Below are 26,053 nucleotides of genomic sequence, written 5' to 3'. Positions count from 1 at the left end.
TTGAAACTCTCACTGCTTCAAAATAATAATTGTTTTTCAGTGTTTTCATATTTTCCAAATAACAATAGGTATTTCAGAACAATTTATAAGCTTGTATTGCTTCTAAATTAAGAAATTTCTAGTTGTTTTTCATAGTTTGCATTGTTTTAAAATTTACAAAATTTCAAATCAATTTCCCGAATTCCCCATCGCTACAATTTTCATAAAGTTTTCAATAAATTTTCAGAATTTTGCATTGCTGCTGAGTTAGGAAATTTGCAATCAATTTTTAGAATTCACATTGCCTCTAAATAGTCAAATTTTGAATAATTTTTCAGAATTCTTATTGTCTTTAAATTAAAAAATTTCAAATTCAATTTTCAAGTTCATATTGTCCACAAATTTGTAAAACGTTTACTCAATTTTTGGAATTTACATTGCCTCCAATTTTTCAGAATTCTCATCTTCTTCATAAATATTACAATACTTATTTCATATAATTTTCAAGTTCACATTATCTGCAACTTACAGAACTTTTAATCAATTTTTGGAATTCTCAGCGTCTCTAAATACAAATTTTCATATTATTTTTTTTAGAATTTCCATTGTCTTCAAATTTATAAATTTTCAAACCAATTTTCAGAACTTGCTTTTTATTCTAAATTAAGAATTAAATCTTATAAAATATGTTAAGAATTTGAATTGCCTCTAAATTACACGAAAACAATATGGGTAATTTTTACAAAAAAATTTAACGAAATACTGGTATTTAGCACAATTAAGTACCAGATCCCATTCAATAATTTTTACTGTAATCGTATAGTAAAAATTATCATTTTAATAAATTTTGCTATAGGTACCAATAGTAAAAATCATTTTGTTTTAATAATTTTTACTAAATCATGATAATAAAAATTACATGTTTCAATTGTACAAAAATTAGTTTAATTACTCATTTTGAAGTAATTTTTAAATTATACGTAAAAAGTTAAAAATTATTCATGTCAAGGTAATTCTTACTATAGGTTGACAAAAAATTAATGAAATTAATTTTTAGTTAGCAAATGAATGGTGCTTTTCAAGAAGGTCCTATCGACAAAAAACTGGTTTTGAGAAATACGCATTTTTATATTTCAGTGTTTTGCCATTTTGGTTTAAAATGATATAGCGAGCTCCGGTTTTTTTTGTTGAATAGAAGCATCTTTCCACTATTTATTTCCTGCGTAGTAATTTTTTTTCCACCACCAACATTTCCATGGGAGCGCTTTACAAAAGAGACCTCGATAGGACCTTCTTGAAACGACAGGACCTTCTTGCGGTTATTCACCTAAAAATCGATTTTATTCCTTCTCAAACCCACCAAAAACATGAAATAGTCACTCTTCAGTAGTAATTTTCAACGCAGAATTCAAATTTTGAGTCAATTTTGCCCCTCGACCCCCAGGGGGGGTGGTACCAAATGAAAATTTGGGGAAAATGTGAAAAAATCGAGTATAGTGTCAAAATCTTGATACTTTGAGTTAAAAACCACGAATTTTGAGTCAATTTCCCTCGTAGCTCCCCAGGGGGGTGGCACCAAATGAAAATTTGGGGAAAATGTGAAAAAATCGAGTATAGTGTCGAAATCTTGATACTTTGGGTTAAAAACAACGATTTTTGAGTCAATTTCCCTCGTAGCCCCCCAGGGGGGGTGGTACCAAATAAAAATGCGAAAAAATCGAGTATAGTGTCGAAATCTTGGTACATTGGGGTGAAAACCCGATTTTCGAGTCAATTTTGTCCCTCGGCTTCAGAGATTCAAATTTCATGAACTCCTCAAAAAGGTCCTATCGGTCGATAGGACCTTCTTGAAAAGCACCATTCAAATGATATCATAATTCATAACTCAATTTTAGCATTATTTTTGCCCCATTATCATGTATGTACTACATAGGTAACTCCAAAGCATTTACCTATCCAATTTTCCTACGAAAAATCTATCACCTACCTACTTACCTCACGGGGATTCGAACCTGGGTCCCTAAATTTCCTATTCCTACCTACATGCCCTAACCACTCAGCCACGAATTCACTACGAGGGTTAGGGCATTAAAATAATAGGTATATTTGTTTGGTAAACGCCCCACCAAACCACTCCCACTTGGAATTTACAGCTAACAGACCGGGGGTGTAACAGGGTACAATGAAACACAGCTGGTGATGGAATAGACTGGGGGTATAGCAGGGTACAATGAGCGGCAGGTGTTCTACAAGTCCCCTTTTCCCTTTTTTAGGATTTAATGCATTAAAATAATGAACTAAAATTGCAATTACTCAGCAATTACCCATCCGAATTGAATGAAAATAAATCTATACCCTCCGCCTTAATGATTCTCAAATGGTGTCCAATAGGTACGAAAAACGGTTGGATAGCTTAAGAGAACATTCATTGTAATTGAAATTTCAATTTCTCAAAGCAAAACCAATAGTGTGCTACGCACACTAATCTATATACATATTGTCGGATGTTACTTATTACTGGGTGATAAAAATGATTATGGAAACTATGAAAGCTAGAAAGCTCAAATCTATATACATATTGTCGGATGTTACTTATTACTGGGTGATAAAAATGATTATGGAAACTATGAAAGCTAGAAAGCTCAAATTTGAGATGTGAAAAGATTTTTGTAACAGGTCATCAGGAAAAATCTAAAAAGTTCAAAATGTCAATTAGGAAAGCTTCTGGAGCAATTTAAAGCTCAAAAAAGCTCAATAATTATTAAAAATTCATCTCTTGGTAACACTGTAGCAAAAAACTTTATGGCAAATGCTTAGCAAATAAGAAATACATCACATTATCGCTTCGTTCATAAAGCTCAATAATTATTAAAAATTTATCACTTGGTAACACTGCAGCAAAAAATTTATGGCAAATGCTTAGCAAACAATTTCTTCTTCATACCTATAAATAAACTTTTTGAAAAATTTGTATTCACTGGCTGCATTTTACAAATAGCTGAGAGAGACTTAGCGGCAACCTCGAAAAAACGAGTTCTGAGAGCGAAAAAAGAAATCAACAGGTGGTTTGGGGGCGTCAAGAGCGAGTTTCGAGGGCAAAGCCAGAGGAAAGAGTATGGGGGTGAGTTGAAAATAGGCCGCGACTTGATTTTTAGCTGTTCAAGTTGATTTTTGTGTCTTTTTCTGAAAACTGGAGGCTTCAGAATGAGTGAAAATGAAGAAATTTGGTTTGTGGGAGTTGATATTAGTTGTGGGACTAATTTTCGTAATTTTACCTAATAAATACCTCAATATGTGCGCTTATTTTTTTAAACGAGCAGAAATCACCGAAAGTGGTCAATTTTGGATTTTTGAAAAACTTTCAAAAATTGCAAAATTAATCTGACGAGAAGTCAAAATTTTGGTTATGGGAATTTCAAGCCATGCTTTTTCTAAAAATTGCGATCCATGCAGGGGCAGACATCTCGATTTGATGATATACTATGTATAATTGGGAGATTTGATCATAATTTGTGACTCTTGTGTCTGTTGGGGGGGGGGGGAATGTTGAGAGTCAATTTTGAAAATTAGTTTATTAAAAAGAGACTAGAAAAGGGTCTTAATTTTTTCAAATTTTTAAATGGTACCACTAGCCTATCTATTCTCTCCAACACAGATACCTAAGTACCTACGCAACGTATATGGAGTCCTATGATGACTAGTTTTTCGTTCGTTTCTCTTTCAACTTCTTGGTTTAAAGAGAAAACTTTTTTTGATGATTGAAATTGAAAATTGAATTTTTTTGAATTTTGATTTTTTTGTGAGAAAGTCATTTCATTGATGAGTGAAAGGGTTTTTTCAACTTTTTCGACAGACTTCAGCAGTTGAAATTTTAGCTAGTGAAAAATTTTAGCATCCTCGTTTGATTTAGCGTTGTCTAGTTCTTTAAATTTTGTGCGAGGTCTTTGTTGGAAAGAAAAATCTGCAACTTTAGCTAACCATTCTGTTGATGAGGCCAATTTTTTTTTGCCAAATTTGCTTTGAAATATTTCTCAAGATGTCCTCTCTAAGATAGAAGTTATCCCAGAGGATGTGCGAGGGAGGGGAGAATGCATCTATAATTCCTAGGTATTAGCATATGCCGAACTATACGTGGTCTTGGATTTCAGTGGGGTTGGCTTAGATCGACGCAGAATCTCGAATGCTACATTTTGGAAGTGGCCATTTTTCTCAAAACAAGTCGTAGTGGCTAAAGCGAAAAATCCTTCAATTTTTTTTGAAAATGAGTCTTCTTTGAGCCTCCCTTTATAGGGGCATAATATTAAACATTGAACTTTTTATGGTGGTGCTTACTCATTTTGCGCACCATGCATATGTTTCATTTTGGAATTTATGGGGCATAGGAAAGCAACTGTCATTTGCGATATGATCTTTTTTTCTTGTAGGCAGAGGAACAGATGCAGGATTCATTGCCTTACTGCTGCGATATTTGTGGTACAATGTTTTCCTGTCAACGTGAATGGACAAGACACCAGCAGCGGGAACATTCGAAGCCGTTTCACTGCCAAGTCTGTGACAAACAGTTTGCTCATAAAAGAAATTTAATCAAACATGGATTGACACATAGTGAAAAGAGAGGTTTCAAATGCCGCAGTTGTGACGCACGATTCAAACACAACTACAGCAGATTGGCACATGAACGCGCGCATGTGGAAGGAGCTTGTTTCGAGTGCTCTGATTGCGGAAAAAAGTTTTCCTATAAACAGAATCTCATTACACACCTGAGAGTACATTCCGGTGTGAAACCGTTTTCTTGTCAGACCTGTAGCAAAAGTTTTGCTAATAAAAGCAATCTTACGACGCACCAACGGACGCACAGTGAACAGAAACCCTTCAAATGCCGCATTTGTGACGCACGATTCAAGCGCAATGACAATAAAGTGATGCACGAACGCGTGCATGTGAAAGGAGCTAGTTTTGAATGCGATGTTTGCGGAAAAAATTTTACCTATGAACGTAATCTCATTAGACACCAGACACTACACTCCGGTGTGAAACCGTTTTCTTGCCAAACGTGTAGCAAAAGTTTCACTCGAAAAACTCATCTTACTAGGCACCAACGGATGCATCGTGAAGAGAAACCCTTCAAATGCCGCATATGCAACAAACAATTCAGTCAGCAAGGACATAAGGCAAGGCACGAACGTATCCATGTGGAGGGCGCTCGTTTTGAGTGTGCCCATTGCGGCAACAAATTCCGCACTAAGCCCGTCCTAGCCAATCACATATCATCTAAATGTACTTGAATTTCAATGATTGACTTCCTATATCTAAGTGTGTATAGATTCAAATGTGTTTTGTTCATTTTATCAATGTGAAAAAAAAACTTGACTAGTTAATTCTTAGTGATTGGCACGTAACTGCCTTATTGACACCAGACTTGTGTTACAACTTACACATTACAGGATGGTATTTTATGTTCGGCGTTTTTTTTTTTTTTTACAAAATGTGTAAATATCGATTAATGAAGTTACCTAAATCGTATCAAGAGTTAATTAAAGAATCTCTCAACTCTATTGTCGATCTAATCAAATCAAATCAAATTTATTTTTTGCATTAGGCAGCATATATGCTGCAATTACAAAGTCAACTTATTAGCTAACAGTATTAGTCCGGCATATGACAATAGGAGTAATTGCACCCCCCCCCCGCCGATCCTCCGGGACAACTTTTTTCTTAAAGGGGACATCCTAAGGAACATTTTAAAGCAAAGTTGCCAAAAAAAAAGTTGGCCTTACTTACAAAATGGCGGCCATTTTGATTGACAGGTCAGCCGAAATCGCAGATTTTGCGGTTTAACATAGGACTTGCACGAACTTTTTCAAACTTTACAAAGGTAGATCGAAAGATCATGCAAAAATTTATCACCTTTCAAAATTTTAAGTGCTAAAGTGCGTTTTTCGATTTTTGGTGAATTTTTGAAAATCGAATTTAAGCCAAAAATGAGGGAAAAAATCAAAATTTTACAAAATTGACCAAGAAAGCTGAAATTTGGGATATACCCCATTTTCGACATGCCAAATCGATTGGTAACGGTTTCAACCCGTTTTGAGCAGTTCTGGAGCCTCCAGCAGATTTTTGAAACTCGAAATTCCCACAAAATTCCATCAAATTGGAGTTGTAAAGCTAAAATTTATTCTAAAAGCTAATTTCAATACGCTACGAAGTATTGCAAGTGAATTTCAAGTCGTTTTGGAGCCTCCAGCAACTTTTTGAAAATTCCTGAAGCCTCCAGCAGATTTTTGAAACTTTAAATTTTCACAAAATTTCATCAAATCGAGATGAAAATCTGAAATTTACTCTTCACTCCAATTTTAACACCCTCTGAAGACGACTTCAGGTGGGCACAAGTAATTTTAGGGCCTCCAGCGACTTTTTTTAAAAAATTACTGGAACCTCCAGTAGATTTTTGAAACTTTAAATTTTTACAAAATTTCATTTAATGGAGATGGAAATCTGAAATTTACTCTACACTCCAATTTTAACACCCTCTGAAGACGACTTCAGGTGGGTTCAAGTCATTTTAGGGCCTCCAGCGACTTTTTTGAAAATTACTGGAGCCTTCAGTAGATTTTTGAAACTTGAAATTTCACCAACAATTTATCAAAATAGAGTTGGCAAGCTGAAATTTACTTCGCAGACTACATGGTGGTTTCAAATGGTTTTGAAGCTTCCAGCTACTTTTAGGAAATTTTAATTTTCCAAAAAAACGTCATACAACCTTTCAAAAAGTTGCTGGAGGCTCCAAAACAACTTGAAATTCACCAGCAGTCAACTTCGTAGCGTATTGAAATTAGTTTGCAGAATGAATTTCGACTCTCCATCTTGGTTTGATAAAATTTTTGGGAAATTTAAAGTTTCAAAAATCTACTGGAGGCTCCAGTAATTTTCAAAAAAGTCGCTGGAGGCTCTAAAATGACTTAAATCCACCTGAAGTTGTCTTCAGAGGGTGTTAAAATTGGAGAGTAGAGTAAATTTCAGCTTTCCATCTCCATTTGATGAAATTTTGTAAAAATTTAAAGTTTCAAAAATCTGCTGGAGGCTTTAGGAATTTTCAAAAAGTTGCTGGAGGCTCCAAAACGACTTGAAATTCACCTGCAGTACTTCGTAGCGTATTGAAATTAGCTATTAGAATAAATTTTAGCTTTACAACTCCAATTTGATGGAATTTCGAGTTTCAAAAATCTGCTGGAGGCTCCAGAACTGCTTAAAACGGGTTGAAACCATTACCATTCGATTTGGCATGTCGAAAATAGGGTATATCCCAAATTTCAGCTTTCTTGGTCAATTTGGTAAAATTTTGATTTTCTCCCTCATTTTTGGTCTAAATTCGATTTTCAAAAATTCATCAAAAATCGAAAAACGCACTTCAGCACTTGAAATTTTGACAGGTGATGAATTTTTGCATGATCTTTCGATCTACCTTTGTAAAGTTTGAAAAAGTTCGTGCAAGTCCTATGTTAAAACGCAAAATCTGCGATTTCGGCTGACCTGTCAATCAAAATGGCCGCCATTTTTTAAGTAAGGCCAACTTTTTTTTTGGCAACTTTGCTTTAAAATGTTCCTTAGGATGTCCACTTTAAGAAAAAAGTTGTCCCGGAGGATCGGCGGGGGGGGGGGGGGGTGCAATTACTCCTATTGTCATATGCCGGACTATATAGGAAATTATAAAAAAGATACATAATAAAATGAAAGCTCGGTGTACAGCATTATAGAGGTATGCATAAGGAAGATTAGCACGCATATTCAATTCTTATATAATTAAGGTGCACCGGAGGAAGTCAGAATTCGGGGTACCTAAGTCAGAAAAACTGCTCTAGCTCTTAGAGGCTTATATCTGCCGAAGCGCTACCCAGGGGGTAACTTGAGGGTACTACCCCTACTTCATCACAGCATATAAATTTTCGCGACCCAGTTTCATTTTACAGGATTTCGATTGGTTCTTTTTTAGTTGCTGTTTTGAATTTGATTTCAAATTGTAACCAGTATTTTTCAAACTGCTTTTTACCTCAGAAGAAATGATCAGTAAAAGTGATATTATAGGTGAAAGAATTCATAAAACAATAATGTAAAACCCCAAGTACTCAATTTTATTTAATTTTCAATTATTCATTATTTATATCGCTTGTTCTGACTTACCCCCTAAATTAGTGCTATGGGGTAAGTCAGAAAAGTGAACATTGATAATTAGGATTCGACTTCATCGATATGTAATATGTAGAATGATATGTTTTCGAGGTCGTAGAATCCGAATCTGGACTTTTTTTTTGTAGGAGTGGGGGTGAGGCGTGGGGAGGGGGTGATTCCAAATTTTTCCTACATTATTGTGTAATATGTCGATTGATATGTTTTCGAGGTCGTAGAATCCGAATCTGGAGTTATTTTTTTTTGTAGAAGTGGGGGGTTGAGGCGTAGGGAGAGGGAAGAATTCAATTATGACAATATTTTTCACATTGGAGGACAATACGGTCAAAAAACATATATGTGACGCAACGCGACAAAATCGACCTTCGGACCTAAAAAATTATTTTTCACTTTTTGACGGATTTTTGGTACTCGGACATTCAAAAATCATTTAAAACCACCCAGAAGTTCCTATGATTTGCATAGCTCCATATACAGGGTAATCCAGTCAGAAGTGTGCTCATTTTTTTGATTTTTTTGATTTTTTTTTGATTTTTTCATTATTTCAACTTTTAAATCGATCTGGAGGCGAAACAAAGCGTTCTACGAGAAAAATACATCGAGCAAAGTTGTAGAGAATTAAATTTCCAAAAACCTATAAGAGGTTTATTTTTCTCGAAAATGCATAGTTTTTCCGTTATTCTCAAAAAACAAAAACCTCATGATGATTACCATAAAATTTCTGTTTTTTGAGAATAACGGAAAAACTATGCATTTTCGAGAAAAATAAACCTCTTATAGGTTTTTGGAAATTTAATTCTCTACAACTTTGCTCGATGTATTTTTCTCGTAGAACGCTTTGTTTCGCCTCCAGATCGATTTCAAAATTGAAATAATGAAAAAATAAAAAAAAACATTGAAAAAATGAGCGCAATCACGACTGAGCCCCCTGTATCAATGTAAATAACCATTTTACCCAGTGATACTCACACAAAACAGGCAAGAAACGTTATCCAAGACTATGTTTAGCTCAGTTCAGCCGGAGAACCTGATTAGAACGTACGCGCTTCCGCTAAACGAGCAGAACTGGACTGAAAACTTTAACCCCCCATAACTCAAAAACTTTTTTTCGGCTCGAAGGTCGATTTTGTCGCGTTGCGTCACATATTTTGATGTATCACAAAGCCATATTTGCTGAATTCATTAATACTCCCCTCACGCCCCTCCCCCCAAAAAATGAAAATTTTGAAAAATTTTGGTGCCTAAGAATCATCTTAGCCATAGAGCATTTCGTTTAACTGCTTGAAAATAATTTTAAACCCAATTTTGTAGCTTTTTATGAGAATTTAGCCCAAAAATATGAAATTTGTCAAATTTGCTCCCCTTTTGACCCAGTCTGGCGGGGCTTTGGCGGCACTTATGGGTCGGCAGACCGATATATTCGGATTCAGCGCGAAAATGCTATAATTAGGCATTAATTTCAGCCATCAGTTTTCTCAGCTGAAAGTTCAGAAAAATTTTGAACTCTCGAGCTTTCACTGAGCTTTAAAGCAGCAGCTGCGGATCGGCAGACCAAGTGTTTTCAAAATAGGGGTATGTATACTAACTTTTGAGACCATCCCCAGCTTTCAGTTATTTTGGCCCAATCACAGTGGTATAGCTCTTGGACTAATATTTTGTGTAATATGTCGAATAATATGTTTTCGAGGTCGTAGAATTTGAATCCGGAGTCATTTTTTGTGGTGAAGGTGGAAGGTGAGTCGTAGGTTTGTATGGGTGGGGGATTTCAAATTTTGCTTGTATTATGGTGTAATACGTCGATTGATGTTTTCAAGGTTGTAGAGTTTGAATCTGGAGTTGGTTTTTCAAAGTTGACAGTTTTTTTTATATGTGTTACCTGACGGTACAAAATCGACCTTCGGACCTAAAAAATTATTTTTCACTTTTTGACGGATTTTTGGTATTCGGACATTCAAAAATCATTTAAAACCACCCAGAAGTCCCTATGATTTGCATAGCTCCATATACATGGTAATCCAGTTAGAAGTCGCACCTCGGGAGTTATAAGGTCACATCTCAAAAAAGTGAAATTTTACAAGAGAGTGATTTTCTTTTTTTTAAAAACTTGATTCATTATTTTTATCAACTTATAATTAATTGTGAGGAATGAATAGCACCTCATTTTATAGATCTGGTATCCTACCTTCATTTAGCATAAGAACACTTTGAAAAATAAAATCTTAAAGAGGAAATATTTCAATGTTTGGAAAACATTTTGAGTTATAACCTTTCATTAAAGTTGATGTGGAGGCGAAAGGAAGCGTCCAAAAAAAATTTCATGATATCAAAGTTGTATAGAATTAAATTTGCAATCGACATAATGTCGTTAGTTTTTTTCTAAAGTGCTTAGTTTTTGAGTTTTTCTCAAAAAACTAAAGATTTCATGATATGTGCAAATTCATTTTTCTGAAAAGTGATCAATTTAAAAAAAATTTTCTATTTGGTACAAACCAATAAAAAATGCACTCCTTGTGACTATTTCTAACTGACAAACATTCAAAACAATCAAAACTATTTGTTAACACTTTGTATGTACAAAATTTGCTCAAAAAAGGTGAAGTTTTTTGAGATGTAACCTTATAACTCCAAATAACTTGCAATGTTGTTGAGATTTTGAGTTAGGCCATTTGCATTTTTTACAAGATCTAGATAATGTACCCAACTCAAAGTGTAATTTTTGGTTGACGGGGGTCATACAAACCCCAAAAATGCAAAAACATCAAAATTCAAAATCAATTTTTTTTGAGATGTGACCGTATTACTCCCGAGGTGCGAAGTGTGCTCATTTTTTTGATTTTTTTTTTTGATTTTTTCATTATTTCAACTTTTAAATCGACCTGGAGGCGAAACAAAGCATTCTACGAGAAAAATATATGATGCAAAGTTGTAGAGAATTAAATTTCCAAAAACCTATAACCGGTTTATTTTTCTCCAAAATGCATAGTTTTTCCGTTTTTATCAAAAAACAAAAACCTCACGATGATTACCATAAAATTTCTGTTTTTTGCTCGTTTTAGTATTACAAAGATTCTCTGCATTAGACTGATATTTGCGCCCCAAAACGCCAAGCCATATGCCATATTAGACTGGAACAATCCATAATATGTAATTGCCATTTTTAAAATTTGCACATTGGTGACACCTTTTAATTGCCAAAGAAGATAATTTATTGATGATAGTTTCCCAGCAAGATGATCTATGTGATCAGTCCAAGTTAGACTGGAGTTGATGTATACCTTTTTTTTAAATTTTCACAAACCCAACAATATTTTTTGAACTGCGCAGAACTAGATTGAAGAAGCATGCAAAAATTTATAACCAGCTGAAATTTTAAGTGATATGTAAAGTGTATTTTTCAATTTTTGGTGATTTTTGAAAATTAAGCCAAAAATGAGAAAAAAAATCAAAATTTTTACCAAATTGACCAAGAAAGTTGAAATTTGGAATATGTCCAATTTCCGACCTGCCAAATCCATAGAAGACGGATTCTAACCACTTTGAGCAATTTTGGAGTCTGTATAGCAGATTTTTAAAACTTGAAATTTTCCCAAAATTTTATCAAATGAAGTTGAAAATCTGAAATCCATTCTGTGAACTAATTTCAATAAGCCATGAAATCAGCTGTAGGTGGATTTTAAATCATTTTGGAGCTTCTGCAACTTTTTGAAAATTCTAGGAGCCTCCAGTAGATTTTTGAATCTTGAAATTTAATTTATTCAGAATTTCATCAAATGCAGTTGATGGAAAGCCGAAATTCACCCTGCTCAGTATGTGACAATTTCGGCTAAACTGTCAATCAATCCAAATGCAGGTCATTCCGTTTGTGGAACCAACTTTTTTTTGGCAAGTTTGCTTTGAAACGTTGCTTAAGATGTCCCCTTAAAAAAAAAAGTTGTCCCTTTGTCCCAGTTGATTAGCAAAGGAGCATCTATTCCTATTGGCATATGACGTACTATAAGTGGTCTTGGATTTTAGTGCGGTTGGCTAATGGGAATGGCTTACATCGACGCAGAATCTTAAATGCTATATTTTGGAACTGCACCATTTTTCTCAAAACAAGTCGTGTAGTGGCTAAAGCGAAAAATTCGCCAATTTTTTCGGAAATGAGTCTTCTTTGAACCTCCTTTTGTAGGGTAATAATATTAAACATGAAATTTTTTATGGTGGTGCTCAATCAGTATTTTTGCGCATCATGCATAGGTACCTAGATATGTTTCGTTTTGGTATTTATAAGGCATAACTAGTTGACATCACAAATTATTCCAAAGAAAAGCACGTGTCATTTGCGATATGATTTTTTTTTCTTGTAGGCAGAGGAACAGATGCAGGATTCATTGCCTTACTGCTGCGATATTTGCGGTACAAAGTTTTCCTATAAACGTGATTGGTCAAGACATCAGCAAGAACATTCGAAGCCATTTCAATGCCAAGTCTGTGACAAACAATTTACTAATAAAAGCCGTTTTATTAAACATGGATTGACACATAGTGAAAAGAAAGAATACAAATGCCGCAGTTGTGACGCACGATTCATGCGCAATGGCAGTAGATTGGCGCACGAACGCGTACATATGGAGGGAGCTTGTTTTGAGTGCAGTGTTTGTGGAGTAAAGTTCTCCTATACACATCATCTCATTAGACACCTGAAACTACATTCCGGTGTGAAACCGTTTTCTTGCCAAACGTGTGGCAAAAGTTTTGCTCGAAAAGATTATCTTACTACGCACCAACGGATGCATACTGAAGAGAAACCCTTCCAATGCCGCATATGCAACCAACGATTCAGTCAGAAAGGGAATAAGACACAGCACCGTTTTGGGTGTGTCGATTGTGGTAAAAAATTCAGCCATAAGAGCACCCTAGCCAATCACATATCATCTAAATGTGTACTCAAATTTCAATACTTACCTATCTGAATGTGTACACATTCAAATTTGTTTTCTTTTGCGTTTTCTTAAATTCAATCTATTCTTAGAGATTGGTGGATTGGTGCGTAAGTGCCTTATCGACACCCAGCTTGTACTCCAATCTTACATATGGGAAAAAATACACTATAGTAGTTGATGTTTGCTGTTTTTTTTTCTTTTTTTTTTTAAAAAAAAGGTTGTTTCTACTAACAGAATGGCGGCCATTTTGATTCACAGGTCAGCCGGAATCGTGGATTTTGCTTCCCAACATGGGATTAACACAAAATTTTTTGACTTGGAGAAAGCTAGATCGAAAGAGCATTGAAAAATTTATCACCACTTCACCAGCCACAATTTCAAGGGCTCATTTTCATTTTTCGATTTTCGATGAATTTTTGACAATCAAATAAGGTAGCCAAAAATGTAAAAAAAAATCAAAATTTTACCAAATCGACCTAGAAAGCTGAAATTTTTAATAAATCCTATTTTCGACCGATCAAATCGATTAGAAACTGTTTCCAACCGTTTTGAGCTGATCTGGAGTCTCCAGCAGATTTTTGAAACTTGAAATTTCAACAAAATTTCATCAAAATGAAGTTCGAAACCGAAATTCGCCATTCACTCCAATTTTAACACGTTATTAAGTCGACTGCTGGTGGATTTAAGTCATTTTGGAGCCTCCAGTACATTATTGAAACTTGATATTTCTACAGAATCTCATCAAATGGAGTTGGGAAGTCGAAGTCACTCTGCACAGTACGTGACGACGTTAATTCGGACAGATTTTATGGGATTTTTTGAAAAACAGGAGTTTCTGAAAAGCCGTTGGAGGCTCTCAAACGGAACAGATACGTCTGCAATACATCCCGGAGTTAATCTCAAAAATAGGTTGTAAGGGTCATTTCTACCTCAACACAACCAACGTTTTTGAGTCATGTCGTTCGATTACCACTCAATTTTTTTTTTACAGTGTCTACCCACCCAGTAAGTAAAAACCCCGCTATCAGTTCGGTCCCAGCACCCCCCGGGGTGTGTGGGGGGGGGGGGGGCTTCCATTATTTTCACATTGTCTCGAGGTACTCAACTTCAGCAGTGCATTCCTCCAAGGCTATGATACTTTGATCAAAACTGATTTCACAGTTCGAAAGGGCATTGCATTTAGAACTTTTTAACCCTAAAACACCCAAGCAAATCCTGAGATGTTATGAAAAAATGCTTTCAATTTCCTGAATAAGATCATCACAAGTATCACTTTTACTCACAGTTCACCCCCCCAGCCCCTTGAAGTCACCTCGATAATGATAGACTTGTTTATTTGATTATCGTCAAAAATTGAGGAAGCAAAAAACCCGATTGGGTCAATCTTGGAACTGAATGATATAGTTTCATTAGATGTAATGAATGAGTGAAAGCATAATTCCAAAGAACACCTGACCCTTTTTTGGGGGGCAAACATTGATAAAAGTTGGGATAAAATACAGAGACCCATGTCCCATTTTTGGATGAACATATTGATGGTTGAGCTTTCACAAAATGAAATCAAGAAAGGTGTGTGCAGGGTGGACCAGAGCAATTTCTTGAAAATTTGATACGCTTGTCTCGATAAAAACCTGAAAAAACAGAGCATGAATACACAGAGTACATAAATTATGGGAAATATTCTCAAGTAGGCTTGAAATGACAGAAACAAGAATTGAAAGGAACACAAACGCTCTTCACTGCACATAAGTTCAGAAAATCTACAATCCACCCATCAAATCTGTTCATCACACCGTGGATATTCTTTCTCGATATTTGTCACCAAATAGTTACATCCCACAAAGGTTAGCAGTACAATTGAATCGGTGGGTGCAGAAAGGGAACAAGTCACATTTTTGGAAATTTTTTTTTCACGGATATAGGGGTTTCAAAGTAAGGCGGATCCACTAGTGATGTCAGATTTCCGCAAAACTGCCGGGAAAGTGGTATTTGGGCGCAGAAAAAGGGCGGATCCGCATTTATGACTTTTTTGTAAAATTTTTAAATTCCTTGAAACATAACTAACATTTTTGAGAAGACCATTTTTTGAAATTTAAGTTAATCTTTGAACTGAAAAATGATGAAAAAATTAACAACTTCGGCAAAAAGTCTTAGAACTCAAGGGGTTTTTGGTCAATTTAAACGAGATAGCAGTCTAAATGATGTACTTAGATGTAGAATCAAGCCCCATTCGTGCCCGAGCAATTTCAAACAAAATTTTGTCGATTGGGTGCAGAAAGGGTCTAAGTCCCATTTGTTTAGGCAGCAACAGCGCCGGCGCACGTGAATATTTTTTTTTCTAAACAGTGCTAAAAATTGTGTCTTGGGGTCCTCTTTCAATGACCTTAAGCATGTTTACCAAAAATTTTTGATTTTCAAATAAATCAGTTTTTTGTTATTCCTGAAAAGTGCGAAAATGGACTTGTTCCCTTTCTGCACCCACCGATTCAATTGTTTTTCTGCAGAAATATCGAAATAGGTTTATCTACGACTTTGAAAAGCTTTACACAGTCAAATTGCAGCGCTACCTGACATTTCATAATGTTCAAGCATTCATGAAGAGGTCACTATCCCTCCTTGATCATATATAATGTAGTTCTACAGAATCCAGTAGTCATAAGCCAGATGCAATCTCATGATTGTAAACAACGGCTTCTGCGTGTGCAATTTTCATGATGTAGAACTACATTATCTATGATCGAGGAAGGATAGTGACCTCTTCATGAATGCTTGAACATTATGAAATGCCAGGGAGTGCTGCAATTTGACTGTGTAAAGCTTTTCAAAGTGGTAGATAAACCTATTTCGATATTTCTGCAGAAAAACAATTGTACTGCTAACCTTAGTGGGATGTAACTATTTGGTGACAAATATCGAGAAAGAATATCCGTGTGATGAACAGATTTGATGGGTGGATTGTAGATTTTCTGAACTTATGTGCAGTGAAGAGCATTTGTGTTCCTTTCAATTCTTGTTTCTGTCATTTCAAGCCTACTTGAGAATATTTCCATATTATGTACCTACTCTGCGTATTCACGCTCTGTTTTTTCAGGTTTTTATCGAGACAAGCGTATCTTCAAAAACTTGCTCTGGTCCACCCTGCACACACCTTTCTTGATTTCATTTTGTGAAAGCTCAACCATCAATATGTTCATCCAAAAATTGGACATGGGTCCCTGTATTTTATACCATCTTTTATCAATGTTTGCCCCCCAAAAAGGGGTGAGGTGTTCTTTGGAATTATGCTTTCACTCATTCATTACATCTAATGAAACTATATCATTCAGTTCCAAGATTGGCCCAATCGGGTTTTTTGCTTCCTCAATTTTTGACGATAATCAAATAAACAAGTCTATCTTTATCCAGTTTTTGAACTTTTACCTATTGTGGGAGGTTCTGGGGGCCATGGATGAAGTCGATTTGAAAAACTGTGGTTATATTCGTGTCTAGCAATAACGAAAACATACTATTTCATGTGTCACACGAACGTAACAATTTTTTTTAGGTCACCCCCTTTGGGGAGGTTCTGGGGGCCATGGATTGGTCCAATCAGAAATATGACATCATACTCGTGTTCAGCGTCACAAAAAACATACTATTCCATGTGTCGCATAAACAAAACACCTTTTCGAACATTCACCCCCTTTGGCGAGGTCCTGGGGGCCGTAGTGGATGGGGTCTCATCAAAAATCTGACGTCATAAAATTATAGTTACATGTGACGAACTAGGTACATAATGTATAAATGGTCTTTGATTTTATTTAGTGAAGTTGGCTTAGGTCGACTCGGAATTTCAAATGCTGCATTTTGGAACTGGTCCGTTTTTCTCAATACTAGTCAAATAGGGGCTAAAGCGAAAAATCCGTCATTTTTTTGAAAATGATTCTTCTTTGATCCTCTCCTTCCGCGGGCATAACATTAAACATAAGACTTTTTAGGGGGTACTCTGTATGTGCTGTATGGGGCATTAGTTATGCCCCATAAATACCAAAATACAGCATACAGAGTGCCCAAAAATACAGAGTACCCCAAAAAACACAATTATTCGAAAGAAGACGACGTGTCATTAGCGATATGATCTTTTATCCTATAGGAGGAGGTACTGATACGGAATTCATTCATCTACTGCTGCGATATTTGTGGTATGATGTGTTCCTGTGAACGTGATTGGTCAAGACATCAGCAAGAACATTCGAAGCCGTTTCACTGCCGAGTCTGTGACAAACAGTTCACCTATAAACGTGATCTTATTGGACATGAATTGACACATAGTGAAAAGAAACGCTTCAAATGCCGAATTTGTGACGCACGATTCGAGAACTATCACAGTAGATGGAGGCACGAACACTTGCATGTAGAAAGACCTGGTTTTCAGTGCGCTGATTGCGGAAAAGTGTTATCCTCTAAAGGGTCTCTCATTACACACCTGAGAGTACATTCCGGTGTGAAACCATTTTCTTGCAAAACGTGTAGGAAACGTTTTGCTCAAAAAGGCAATCTTACTCAGCACCAACGGATACATAGTGAAGAGAAACCCTTCAAATGCCGCATATGCAACCAACGATTCAGTCAGAAAGGGAATAAGGCACAGCACGAGAGTACCCATGTGGAGGGCCCTCGTTTTGAGTGTGCCCATTGCGGCAACAAATTCCGCACTAAGAGCGCCTTAGCCAATCACATATCATATAAATGTGTACTTTAATTTCAATAATTGACTACCTATCTAAATGTGTACAGATTCAAAGGTTTTTGTTTGTTTTGTTTTGTTTTTCAACTTGAAAAAAACTTGACTTCAGTTATCGATTTCACACCCGAATTGTGCTTCATCTTACCTACAATTATCTATGTGAAAAAATACACGATGGTATTTTTTGTGTTCGGCGTTTTTTTTTCTGTTTCAAAGTCTATCGATTAAATGAAGTTACCAAAAGCAAATTAGAGTGAGTTACAAAATCTCTCAATTCGATAGTCCAATTATTTTTCTGAAGTTTTGCAATTTTCTAGACAAATCGTTTAAAATTTCAAAAATGACTTCGCGCAAATTTCCAATTTCACTCACATTTACTGGAGTTCACCGATTATTTTTTGGTCAGTTTTCGTCCCCTCTTTCAGCGTAGGTACCACATATCCGCAAATAATGAGGAAAAAGTTTTCTGAGACAATTTCAATCGTTATAACCATGGCACTAATCTCCACTCCCCTCTCGTCCTCTTCTTTCAAGAGTACCAGATTACTAGAGCTCGGATTTTTATGATTTGTCATATTTTCATTCAACGCAGAAGATCGCGCATATCCTATGGATTTTTGTGAATCCTGCAATTCTGAGTAAAATGAGCCCAACTTGTTAGCGCATATTTTGCATATTTTGGGCATAAATGCATGAAAATGCATATCTTAGACATTTTAAGCGCATATTCGTCATATTTTGGCCATTTTTCTCATTGTTCAGTCATATTTTGGAAATTTTGGTAAAATTTTCATTAAGAATAAAAAAACTGAAAAAAACTTGAGAAAACGATTTTTAAAATTTTTTTTACCACGGTGAGGCGATTCGTATGTTAACTTAAAATTGATTATTTAAAGTAAAATTGAAGACTCTAATCTCTTTTTTGAATTTCTTAATTTTCTAGCCTTCCCTATACCTTTGAAATGAAAAATCCTTTCTATAGATACCCATTTTGATATTGCATAAAAATGCATATTTTGATGGATAAGGGCATATTTTGTCATAATTTGATCACAATAAATGCATATTTTATGCGCATAAAATGATTTTTTAAGTGCATAAAAATCCGAGCTCTACAGATTACAAATTTTGTCTGACTTTAATTAGCAACGACATGTGCGTTAATTTCAATTTCAATAATTATACAGAAATATGTATTTGTAGGTACAAAAAGGCCAATATTGCGCCACTATACAATTTATTTTTTGATGGAATGAACTTGTTTTCGAGTGTGTAGGAAATGCTTATTTTCTCGTAATATGTGCTTCATTTTGATATTTATGCAGCATGACTAGAGCTCGCATTTTTATGCACTTAAAAAATCATTTTCTGTGCACAAAATATGGAATTAATTTTGATCAAATTATGACAAAATATGCACCTTTATGCAACATCAATAATATTGGTATCTATAGAAAAGATTTTTCATTTTAAAGGAGAAGGGAATGCTAGAAAATTAAGAAATTCCATAAAATGAGAGATTTAAATCTTCAATATTTTACTTTGAATAATCAATTTTAGGTCAACATATGAATCGTCTCAACGCGATGAGAAAAAATTTGTAATAATTGTTTTTTCCAATTTTTTTCGAGTTTTTCCATTTTTAATGAAAAATATATGGCCAAAAAAGGATTTGTTAGCCAATAGTCCAGCATATGACAATAGGAGTAATTGCACCCCCCTGCCGATCCTCCGGGACAACTTTTTTTCTTAAAGGGGACATCCTAAGGAACATTTTAAAGCAAACTTGCCCAAAAAAAAGTGGGCCTTACTTACAAAATGGCGGCCATTTTGATTGACAGGTCAGCCGAAATCGCAGATTTCGCGTTTCAACACAGGGCTTGCACAGAATTTTTCAAATTTTACAAAGGTAGATCGAAAGATCATGCAAAAATTTATCACCTGTCAAAATTTCAAGTGCTAAAGTGGGTTTTTCGATTTTTGGTGAATTTTTGAAAATCGAATTTAGGCCAAAAATGAGGGAAAAAATCAAAATTTTACCAAATTGACCAAGAAAGCTGAAATTTGGGATATACCCTATTTTCGACATGCCAAATCGATTGGAAACGGTTTCAACCCGTTTTGAGCAGTTCTGGAGCCTCCAGCAGATTTTTGAAACTCGAAATTCTCACAAAATTCCATCAAATTGGAGTTGTAAAGCTGAAATTTATTCTGAAAACTAATTTCAATAGGTACACTACGAAGTACTGCAGGTGAATGTCAAGTCGTTTTGGAGCTTCCAGCAGATTTTTGAAACTTTAAATTTTCACAAAATTTCATCAAATGCAGATGGAAAGCTGAAATTTACTCTACACTCCAATTTAAAACCCTCTGAAGACGACTTCAGGTGGGTTCAAGTCATTTTAGGGCCTCCAGCGACTTTTTTGAAAATTCCTGGAGCCTCCAGCAAATTTTTGAAACTTGAAATTTCCCCAACATTAATTTATCAAATGGAGTTGGCAAGCTGAAATTTACTTCGCAGACTACATGGTGATTTCAAGTCGTTTTGAAGCTTCCAGCTACTTTTAGGAAATTGCAATTTTCCAAAAAAACATCATACAACCTTTCAAAAAGTTTCTAGTTTGATGAAATTTTGGGGAAATTTCAAGTCTCAAAAATCTACTGGAGGCTCCAGTAATTTTCAAAAAAAGTCATTGGAGGCCCTAAAATTACTTGAACTCACCTGAAGTCGTTTTCAGAGGGTGTTAAAATCGAAGTGTAGAGTAAATTTCAGCTTTCCATCTCCATTTGATGAAATTTTGTGAAAATTTAAAGTTTCAAAAATCTGCTGGAGGCTTCAGGAATTTTCAAAAAGTCGCTGGAGGCTCCAAAACGACTTGAAATTCACCTGCAGTACTTCGTAGCGTATTGAAAGTAGTTTTTAGAATAAATTTTAGCTTTACAACTCCAATTTGATGGGATTTTGTGGGAATTTTGCGTTTCAAAAATCTGCTGGAGGCTCCAGAACTGCTCAAAACGGATTGAAACCGTTTCCAATCGATTTGGCATGTCGGAAATAGGGTATATCCCAAATTTCAGCTTTCTTGATCAATTTGGTAAAATTTTGATTTTTTCCCTCATTTTTGGCCTAAATTGGATTTTCAAAAATTCACCAAAAATCGAAAAACGCACTTCAGCACTTGAAATTTTGACAGGTGATAAATTTTTTCATGATCTTTCGATCTACTTTTGTAAAGTTTGAAAAATTTCGTGCAAGTCCTATGTTAAAACGCAAAATCTGCGATTTCGGCTGACCTGTCAATCAAAATGGCCGCCATTTTGTAAGTAAGGCCTACTTTTTTTGACAAGTTTGCTTTGAAATGTTCCTTAGGATGTCCCCTTCAAGAAAAAAGTTTTCCCGGTGGATCGGGGGGGGGGGGTGCAATTACTCCTATTGTCATATGCCGGACTAATACATATTATGTCTGCAATGGTGTAAGGGTCATTCCACCTGAACTCAACCAATGTTTTTGAGTCATGTCCTTCGATTTCGCTCAATTTTTTTCCCAATGTCTACCCAACAAGTAAATTAAGTAAAAACCCCGCAATCAGTTTGGTCACAGCACCCTTCAGGGGTGGGTGGGTGGGGCTTGATATTTTCACATTGTTTCGAGGTACTCAACTTCAGCAGCGCATTGCTCCAAGGCTATGATACTTTGATCAAAACTGATTTCACAGTTCGAAAGGGCATTGCATTTACAACTTTTTAAGCATTTTGAAATTTTCAAAAGTTGAAAGTTTAACTTCCAAATTGAAAGTTCAAATTTCAAAATGGCGCTGTAAATGGGAGCTACCATTTAGAATTTTGAAAAAATTTCCATAGATGTACCTTTCGATGCTTTTTGGAAAAATCACAAGTTTCGAGATGGCATCTCTTAATGGTGAGTGAGCACTCCCACCCCCAATTTTGGGCGAAACTTTCTAAAGAAAATCTGGGGCATGTGATATATCGAATTGTATGTTTTTGGTAACGCTGAACACGAATATGACGTCAGATTTTTTATTAGACCCCACCCACGGCCTCCAGCACCTCCCCAAAGGGGGTAAAAGTTCGAAAAAGTGTTTTGTTCGTGCGACACATGAAATATGTAGTATGTTTTTTGTGACGCTGAATACGAATGTGATGTCAGATTTTTGATTGGACCCCATCCACGGCCCCCAACAATTTTTTTGAACTTTTACCTATTGTGGGAGGTTCTGGGGGCCATGGATGAAGTCGATTTGAAAAACTGTGGTTATAATATATTCGTGTCTAGCAATAACGAAAACATACTATTTCATGTGTCACACGAATGTAACAATTTTTTTTAGGTCACCCCCTTTGGGGAGGTTCTGGGGGCCGTGGGTGGGGTCTAATAAAAAATCTGACGTCATATTCGTGTTCAGCGTTACCAAAAACATACTATTCCATGTGTCGCATAAACAAAACACTTTTTGGAACATTCACCCCCTTTGCGAAGGTGCTGGGGGCCGTGGGTGGGGTCTCATCAAAAATCTGACGTCATAAAATTATAGTTACATGTGACGAACTAGGTACATAATGTATACTTAAATGATCTTTGATTTTATTTAGTGAAGTTGGCTTAGGTCGACTCGGAATTTCAAATGCTGCATTTTGGAACTGGTCCGTTTTTCTCAATACTACTTACTTAGTCAAATAGGGGCTAAAGCGAAAAATCCGTCATTTTTTTGAAAATAATTCTTCTTTGAGCCTCTCCTTTCGCGGGCATAACATTACATAAGACTGTTTTAGGGATGCTTGGTATTTTTGCGCATCCTGTAAGTATATGCTTCATTTTGGTACATACGTTTCATTTGCGATATGATCTTTTTTTCTGTAGGTGATAGTACAGATACAGAGTTCATTCCCCTACGGCTGCGATATTTGTGGTACAATGTTTTCCTTCAAGCGTGATTGGACAATGCACCAGAAGCGAGAACATTCAAAGAAACGCTACAAATGCCGCGATTGTGACAAACGATTCAAGCACTACTGCAATAAATGGAGGCACGAACGTACGCATGCGAAAGGAGCTTGTTTTGAGTGCGCTGATTGCGGAACAATGTTTTCCTATAAAGAAAATCTCGTTAGACACCTGAAACTCATACATTCTGGTGTGAAACCGTTTTCTTGCCAAACGTGTAAGAAACGTTTCTCTCAAAAACACCATCTTACTCGGCACAAACAAACGCAAGCGCACCTTAGCAAATCACATATCGTCTAAATGTACTTAAATTTCAGTATTTACTTAGTAATTCTCAGAAAAAGGTAAAATTCGTGTACATGGCGAAATTCTCAAAGGTTTTAGCATGAAATTTTTTTTGGACCATGCAAGGATCACCCCCACACATTTCATATGTGGTATTGAGATTTTTAGCCCTCCCCCCTTTCATTGGTGTACATCTGTACATTCTATTTTATACCCATAATGTTCTTCGACTTGTGTGTCACACACTATGTTTTTGAAAATAAATGTTATAAATTCTCATGAACTTCATTTTTTTTTTTTTGGAAAAATTGACACGGGCTCATTCTCATTAAACACAAAGCTATATTTTTGTGCAAATTGCAGTCTCAATAAGTCCATAGGAAGCTCACATTTCACATTTGAAAATTGTCACACAGTTTTTGCACCAATTTTAGAGCAATTTTCAATTATTTTTGCTACCTTTCCTATCCAACATTTTTTTCTGGTGAGTGGCTGCACTGGTTCACTGTTCTCATAGAAATGTTACCCCGCATTGTTATTTTCAAAACCTATGTAACAGATCGTTCTGATCGTATTTATCTGTCAAGTTTTGATGTGTGGAAAAAAATGTGTCCCTCGGCTTGTGTTCTTAATTCTTATTTACCCTAATGAACCAATTACCAAGAAGGCCAGAGCACTGGTTTTCTGACGTCACATTCATCTATCTACCTTCCTCAAACGGAGGCGGAAGGGTGATTTCTCAAATTTTCAAAGGTGTATGATGAAATTGAAGAGCAGAAAGAATTATTCAAGAAAATGTGGTCAAATACCTTGGTATGCACTTTGATAGCAGACTCACATGGAAAGACCATATGAAAAAGAAGAGAAAAGAAACGTACCTACAATATAAAAAAATGTATTGAACAATGCGAGGAATAGCAGAGACTCCACCTAGACAACAAACTGCTTTCATACAAAGTTATACTCGAGCCAGTTTGGATGTATGGTGCTGAAATATGGAGCACAGCAAGCATAAGCAACATATAGAAATAATATAAACAGCCCAAAACAAAATCCTCAAAATGGCATCAAACACTCCTCGCTACACAACCAACAAAGATATCCATGCACACTGCAGTATTCCTTATGTAAATGGTGTGTGTAGTCAATGAGATAAAAACAAGACACCTGGAGAGACTAGAAAAGCACTCAAATATTGAAGCAATTACACTCATGGACAACAACACAGTCAGGAGACATGAAGCGCAAACACATCTTAGATTAGATTGAAAAGTTATGCATAAGAGACCACTAGACCCCCTCCTGTCGAAATATTGTAAATAATGTTAAAATAAATAATTAGGACTGAATTTGCCGTTGTAATTTTAGATGTAAATAAAAATAAAAAAAGGATTATGGATTTTTAGTTTTTTTTTGGTAAAATTTTATGGAAATTTTGAGCATTGAAAAATTTGCTGAAGGGTCATTCCACGTCAATTGGACCAAGAAGTGGAAGGTGGGTTCGGCGATTTTTTTTGAAATTTTTCCTGTGGAAAGACCTACAGAAGGGATGACCAATGGCGCAAATCGCAGCTCACTAGCCCATTTTTAACGGCAGCCAGGGGGTGTCAAAGTTTTCAGTGAACCTATAAAATATCATCCATTTCAGCAGTGGAATACTCGATAACCGCGATACCTACCAAAATGGAACTTTTTCCCGTAGTTAGGGGGTTTGAAAGGCTTTTTGGTGATATTAAAGCTCTTTAATACAAGTATGGAAATAGATTATACTCTTAAGAAAGTCATAGGATTTTACGTAAGTTTTACGTACTGCGCAGTGCGCGAGCAAGCATCAAATCAGCTGTTCACATACAACGTTGCACCCCATTGGTTGCTCCACCCACCTCCACCGCGTGACGACACCAACCTGCCATGCGCAGTACGTAACACATACGTAAAATGCTATGACTTTCTTGAGAGCATAATCTATTTCCATACTTGTATTAAAGAGCTTTAGGTGATATCATAAAAATCAGTGTTGCCACTATTTTTCGTACAAAAAATTAGCTCAAAAAATTTCAAAACGTAGTTTTCATATCGTTCCGACTCTCAAAAATTCTGAAAAAAATATATTATGGACAACTCTTCATGCTGAGCAACATATTAAAAAATTGCGATGGTAACTTGTCGCAAAGTCGATTTATAAAAAATTTTAAGTTTGCAAAAAAATGCGATTTTTTGATTTAAAACATGAAACAAAGTTTTGATTGGTAAAGTTGACCCATTTGACCCATATTTTTACGTATCTGTTGAAAAAGTTGAAAAAATTCCTTCACTTGTTGAAATTAACTCGTCACAAAAAAATCAAAATTCGAAAAAATCAAAAAAAATAAACAAATTTTAATTTTTTTGCTGTGAGTGTGATTTTTATAAGTTTTTTTATGAAATACATCAGATAGACGTCAAAATAAGACAACTGATTAAATTGAAACTTTTTTTTATGTTTCGAATTGAAAATTGAATTTTTTCGAATTTTGATTTCTTTTGTGATGTGTTCATTTTATCGAGTGAAAGGGGTTTTTTCAACTTTTCAACAGATACGTAAAAATAGGGTTCAAATGGGTCAACTTCACCTATCAAAACTTTTTTTCATGTTTTAAATCAAAAAATCGCATTTTTTCGCAAACTTTAAATTTTTTAAAAACAACTCTGCAACATGTTACCATCCCAATTTTTTAAGGGGAAATATTTTTTGCACGACGAAATAGGGTGTCATCACGACAAGCATTTTTTCATTCATAAAATATGAATGAACGACAAACAATGATGAGGTTTCACGCCAGATGAAGCCCGACAAAAAAGTATTTTTGAACGACTATACAATTTAAAAACGAAATAAGCAGTATTCACGCCAAAATAATTTCATACACGACAGAACATTATCGGTTCGATTATGGTTAAATTAACGACTTTACAGTTATAATTTTGAGGGTTTCTTTCAAAAAAATTTG

General features: G+C 35.5%; 1 protein-coding gene across 8 annotated transcripts in view; it reads left to right on the top strand.

Annotated features, from left to right (window-relative positions):
- LOC135846727 (zinc finger protein 37-like) overlaps positions 1-26,053 on the top strand; it is a 49,790-nt gene that overhangs the window by 11,364 nt on the left and 12,373 nt on the right. For 2 of the 8 annotated variants that reach the window (XM_065365984.1, XM_065365982.1), the window contains one exon: positions 4,404-5,413. The exons of 2 other annotated variants lie outside the window; for them this stretch is intronic. In XM_065365984.1, coding sequence (XP_065222056.1) covers positions 4,404-5,264 — 861 coding nt within the window. In that variant the 3' untranslated portion in view covers positions 5,265-5,413. Of the gene's footprint in view, positions 1-4,403; positions 5,415-12,512; positions 13,267-17,220; positions 17,963-22,694; positions 24,463-26,053 lie in introns of those variants that run through there. 4 more of the 8 variants (XM_065365991.1, XM_065365987.1, XM_065365989.1 and 1 more) reach the window with 4 other exon arrangements.

Source organism: Planococcus citri, chromosome 5 (genome assembly GCF_950023065.1).
Source record: "Planococcus citri chromosome 5, ihPlaCitr1.1, whole genome shotgun sequence".
NCBI lineage: Eukaryota > Metazoa > Arthropoda > Insecta > Hemiptera > Pseudococcidae > Planococcus > Planococcus citri.
This window is presented reverse-complemented; position numbering and strand designations above follow the sequence as displayed.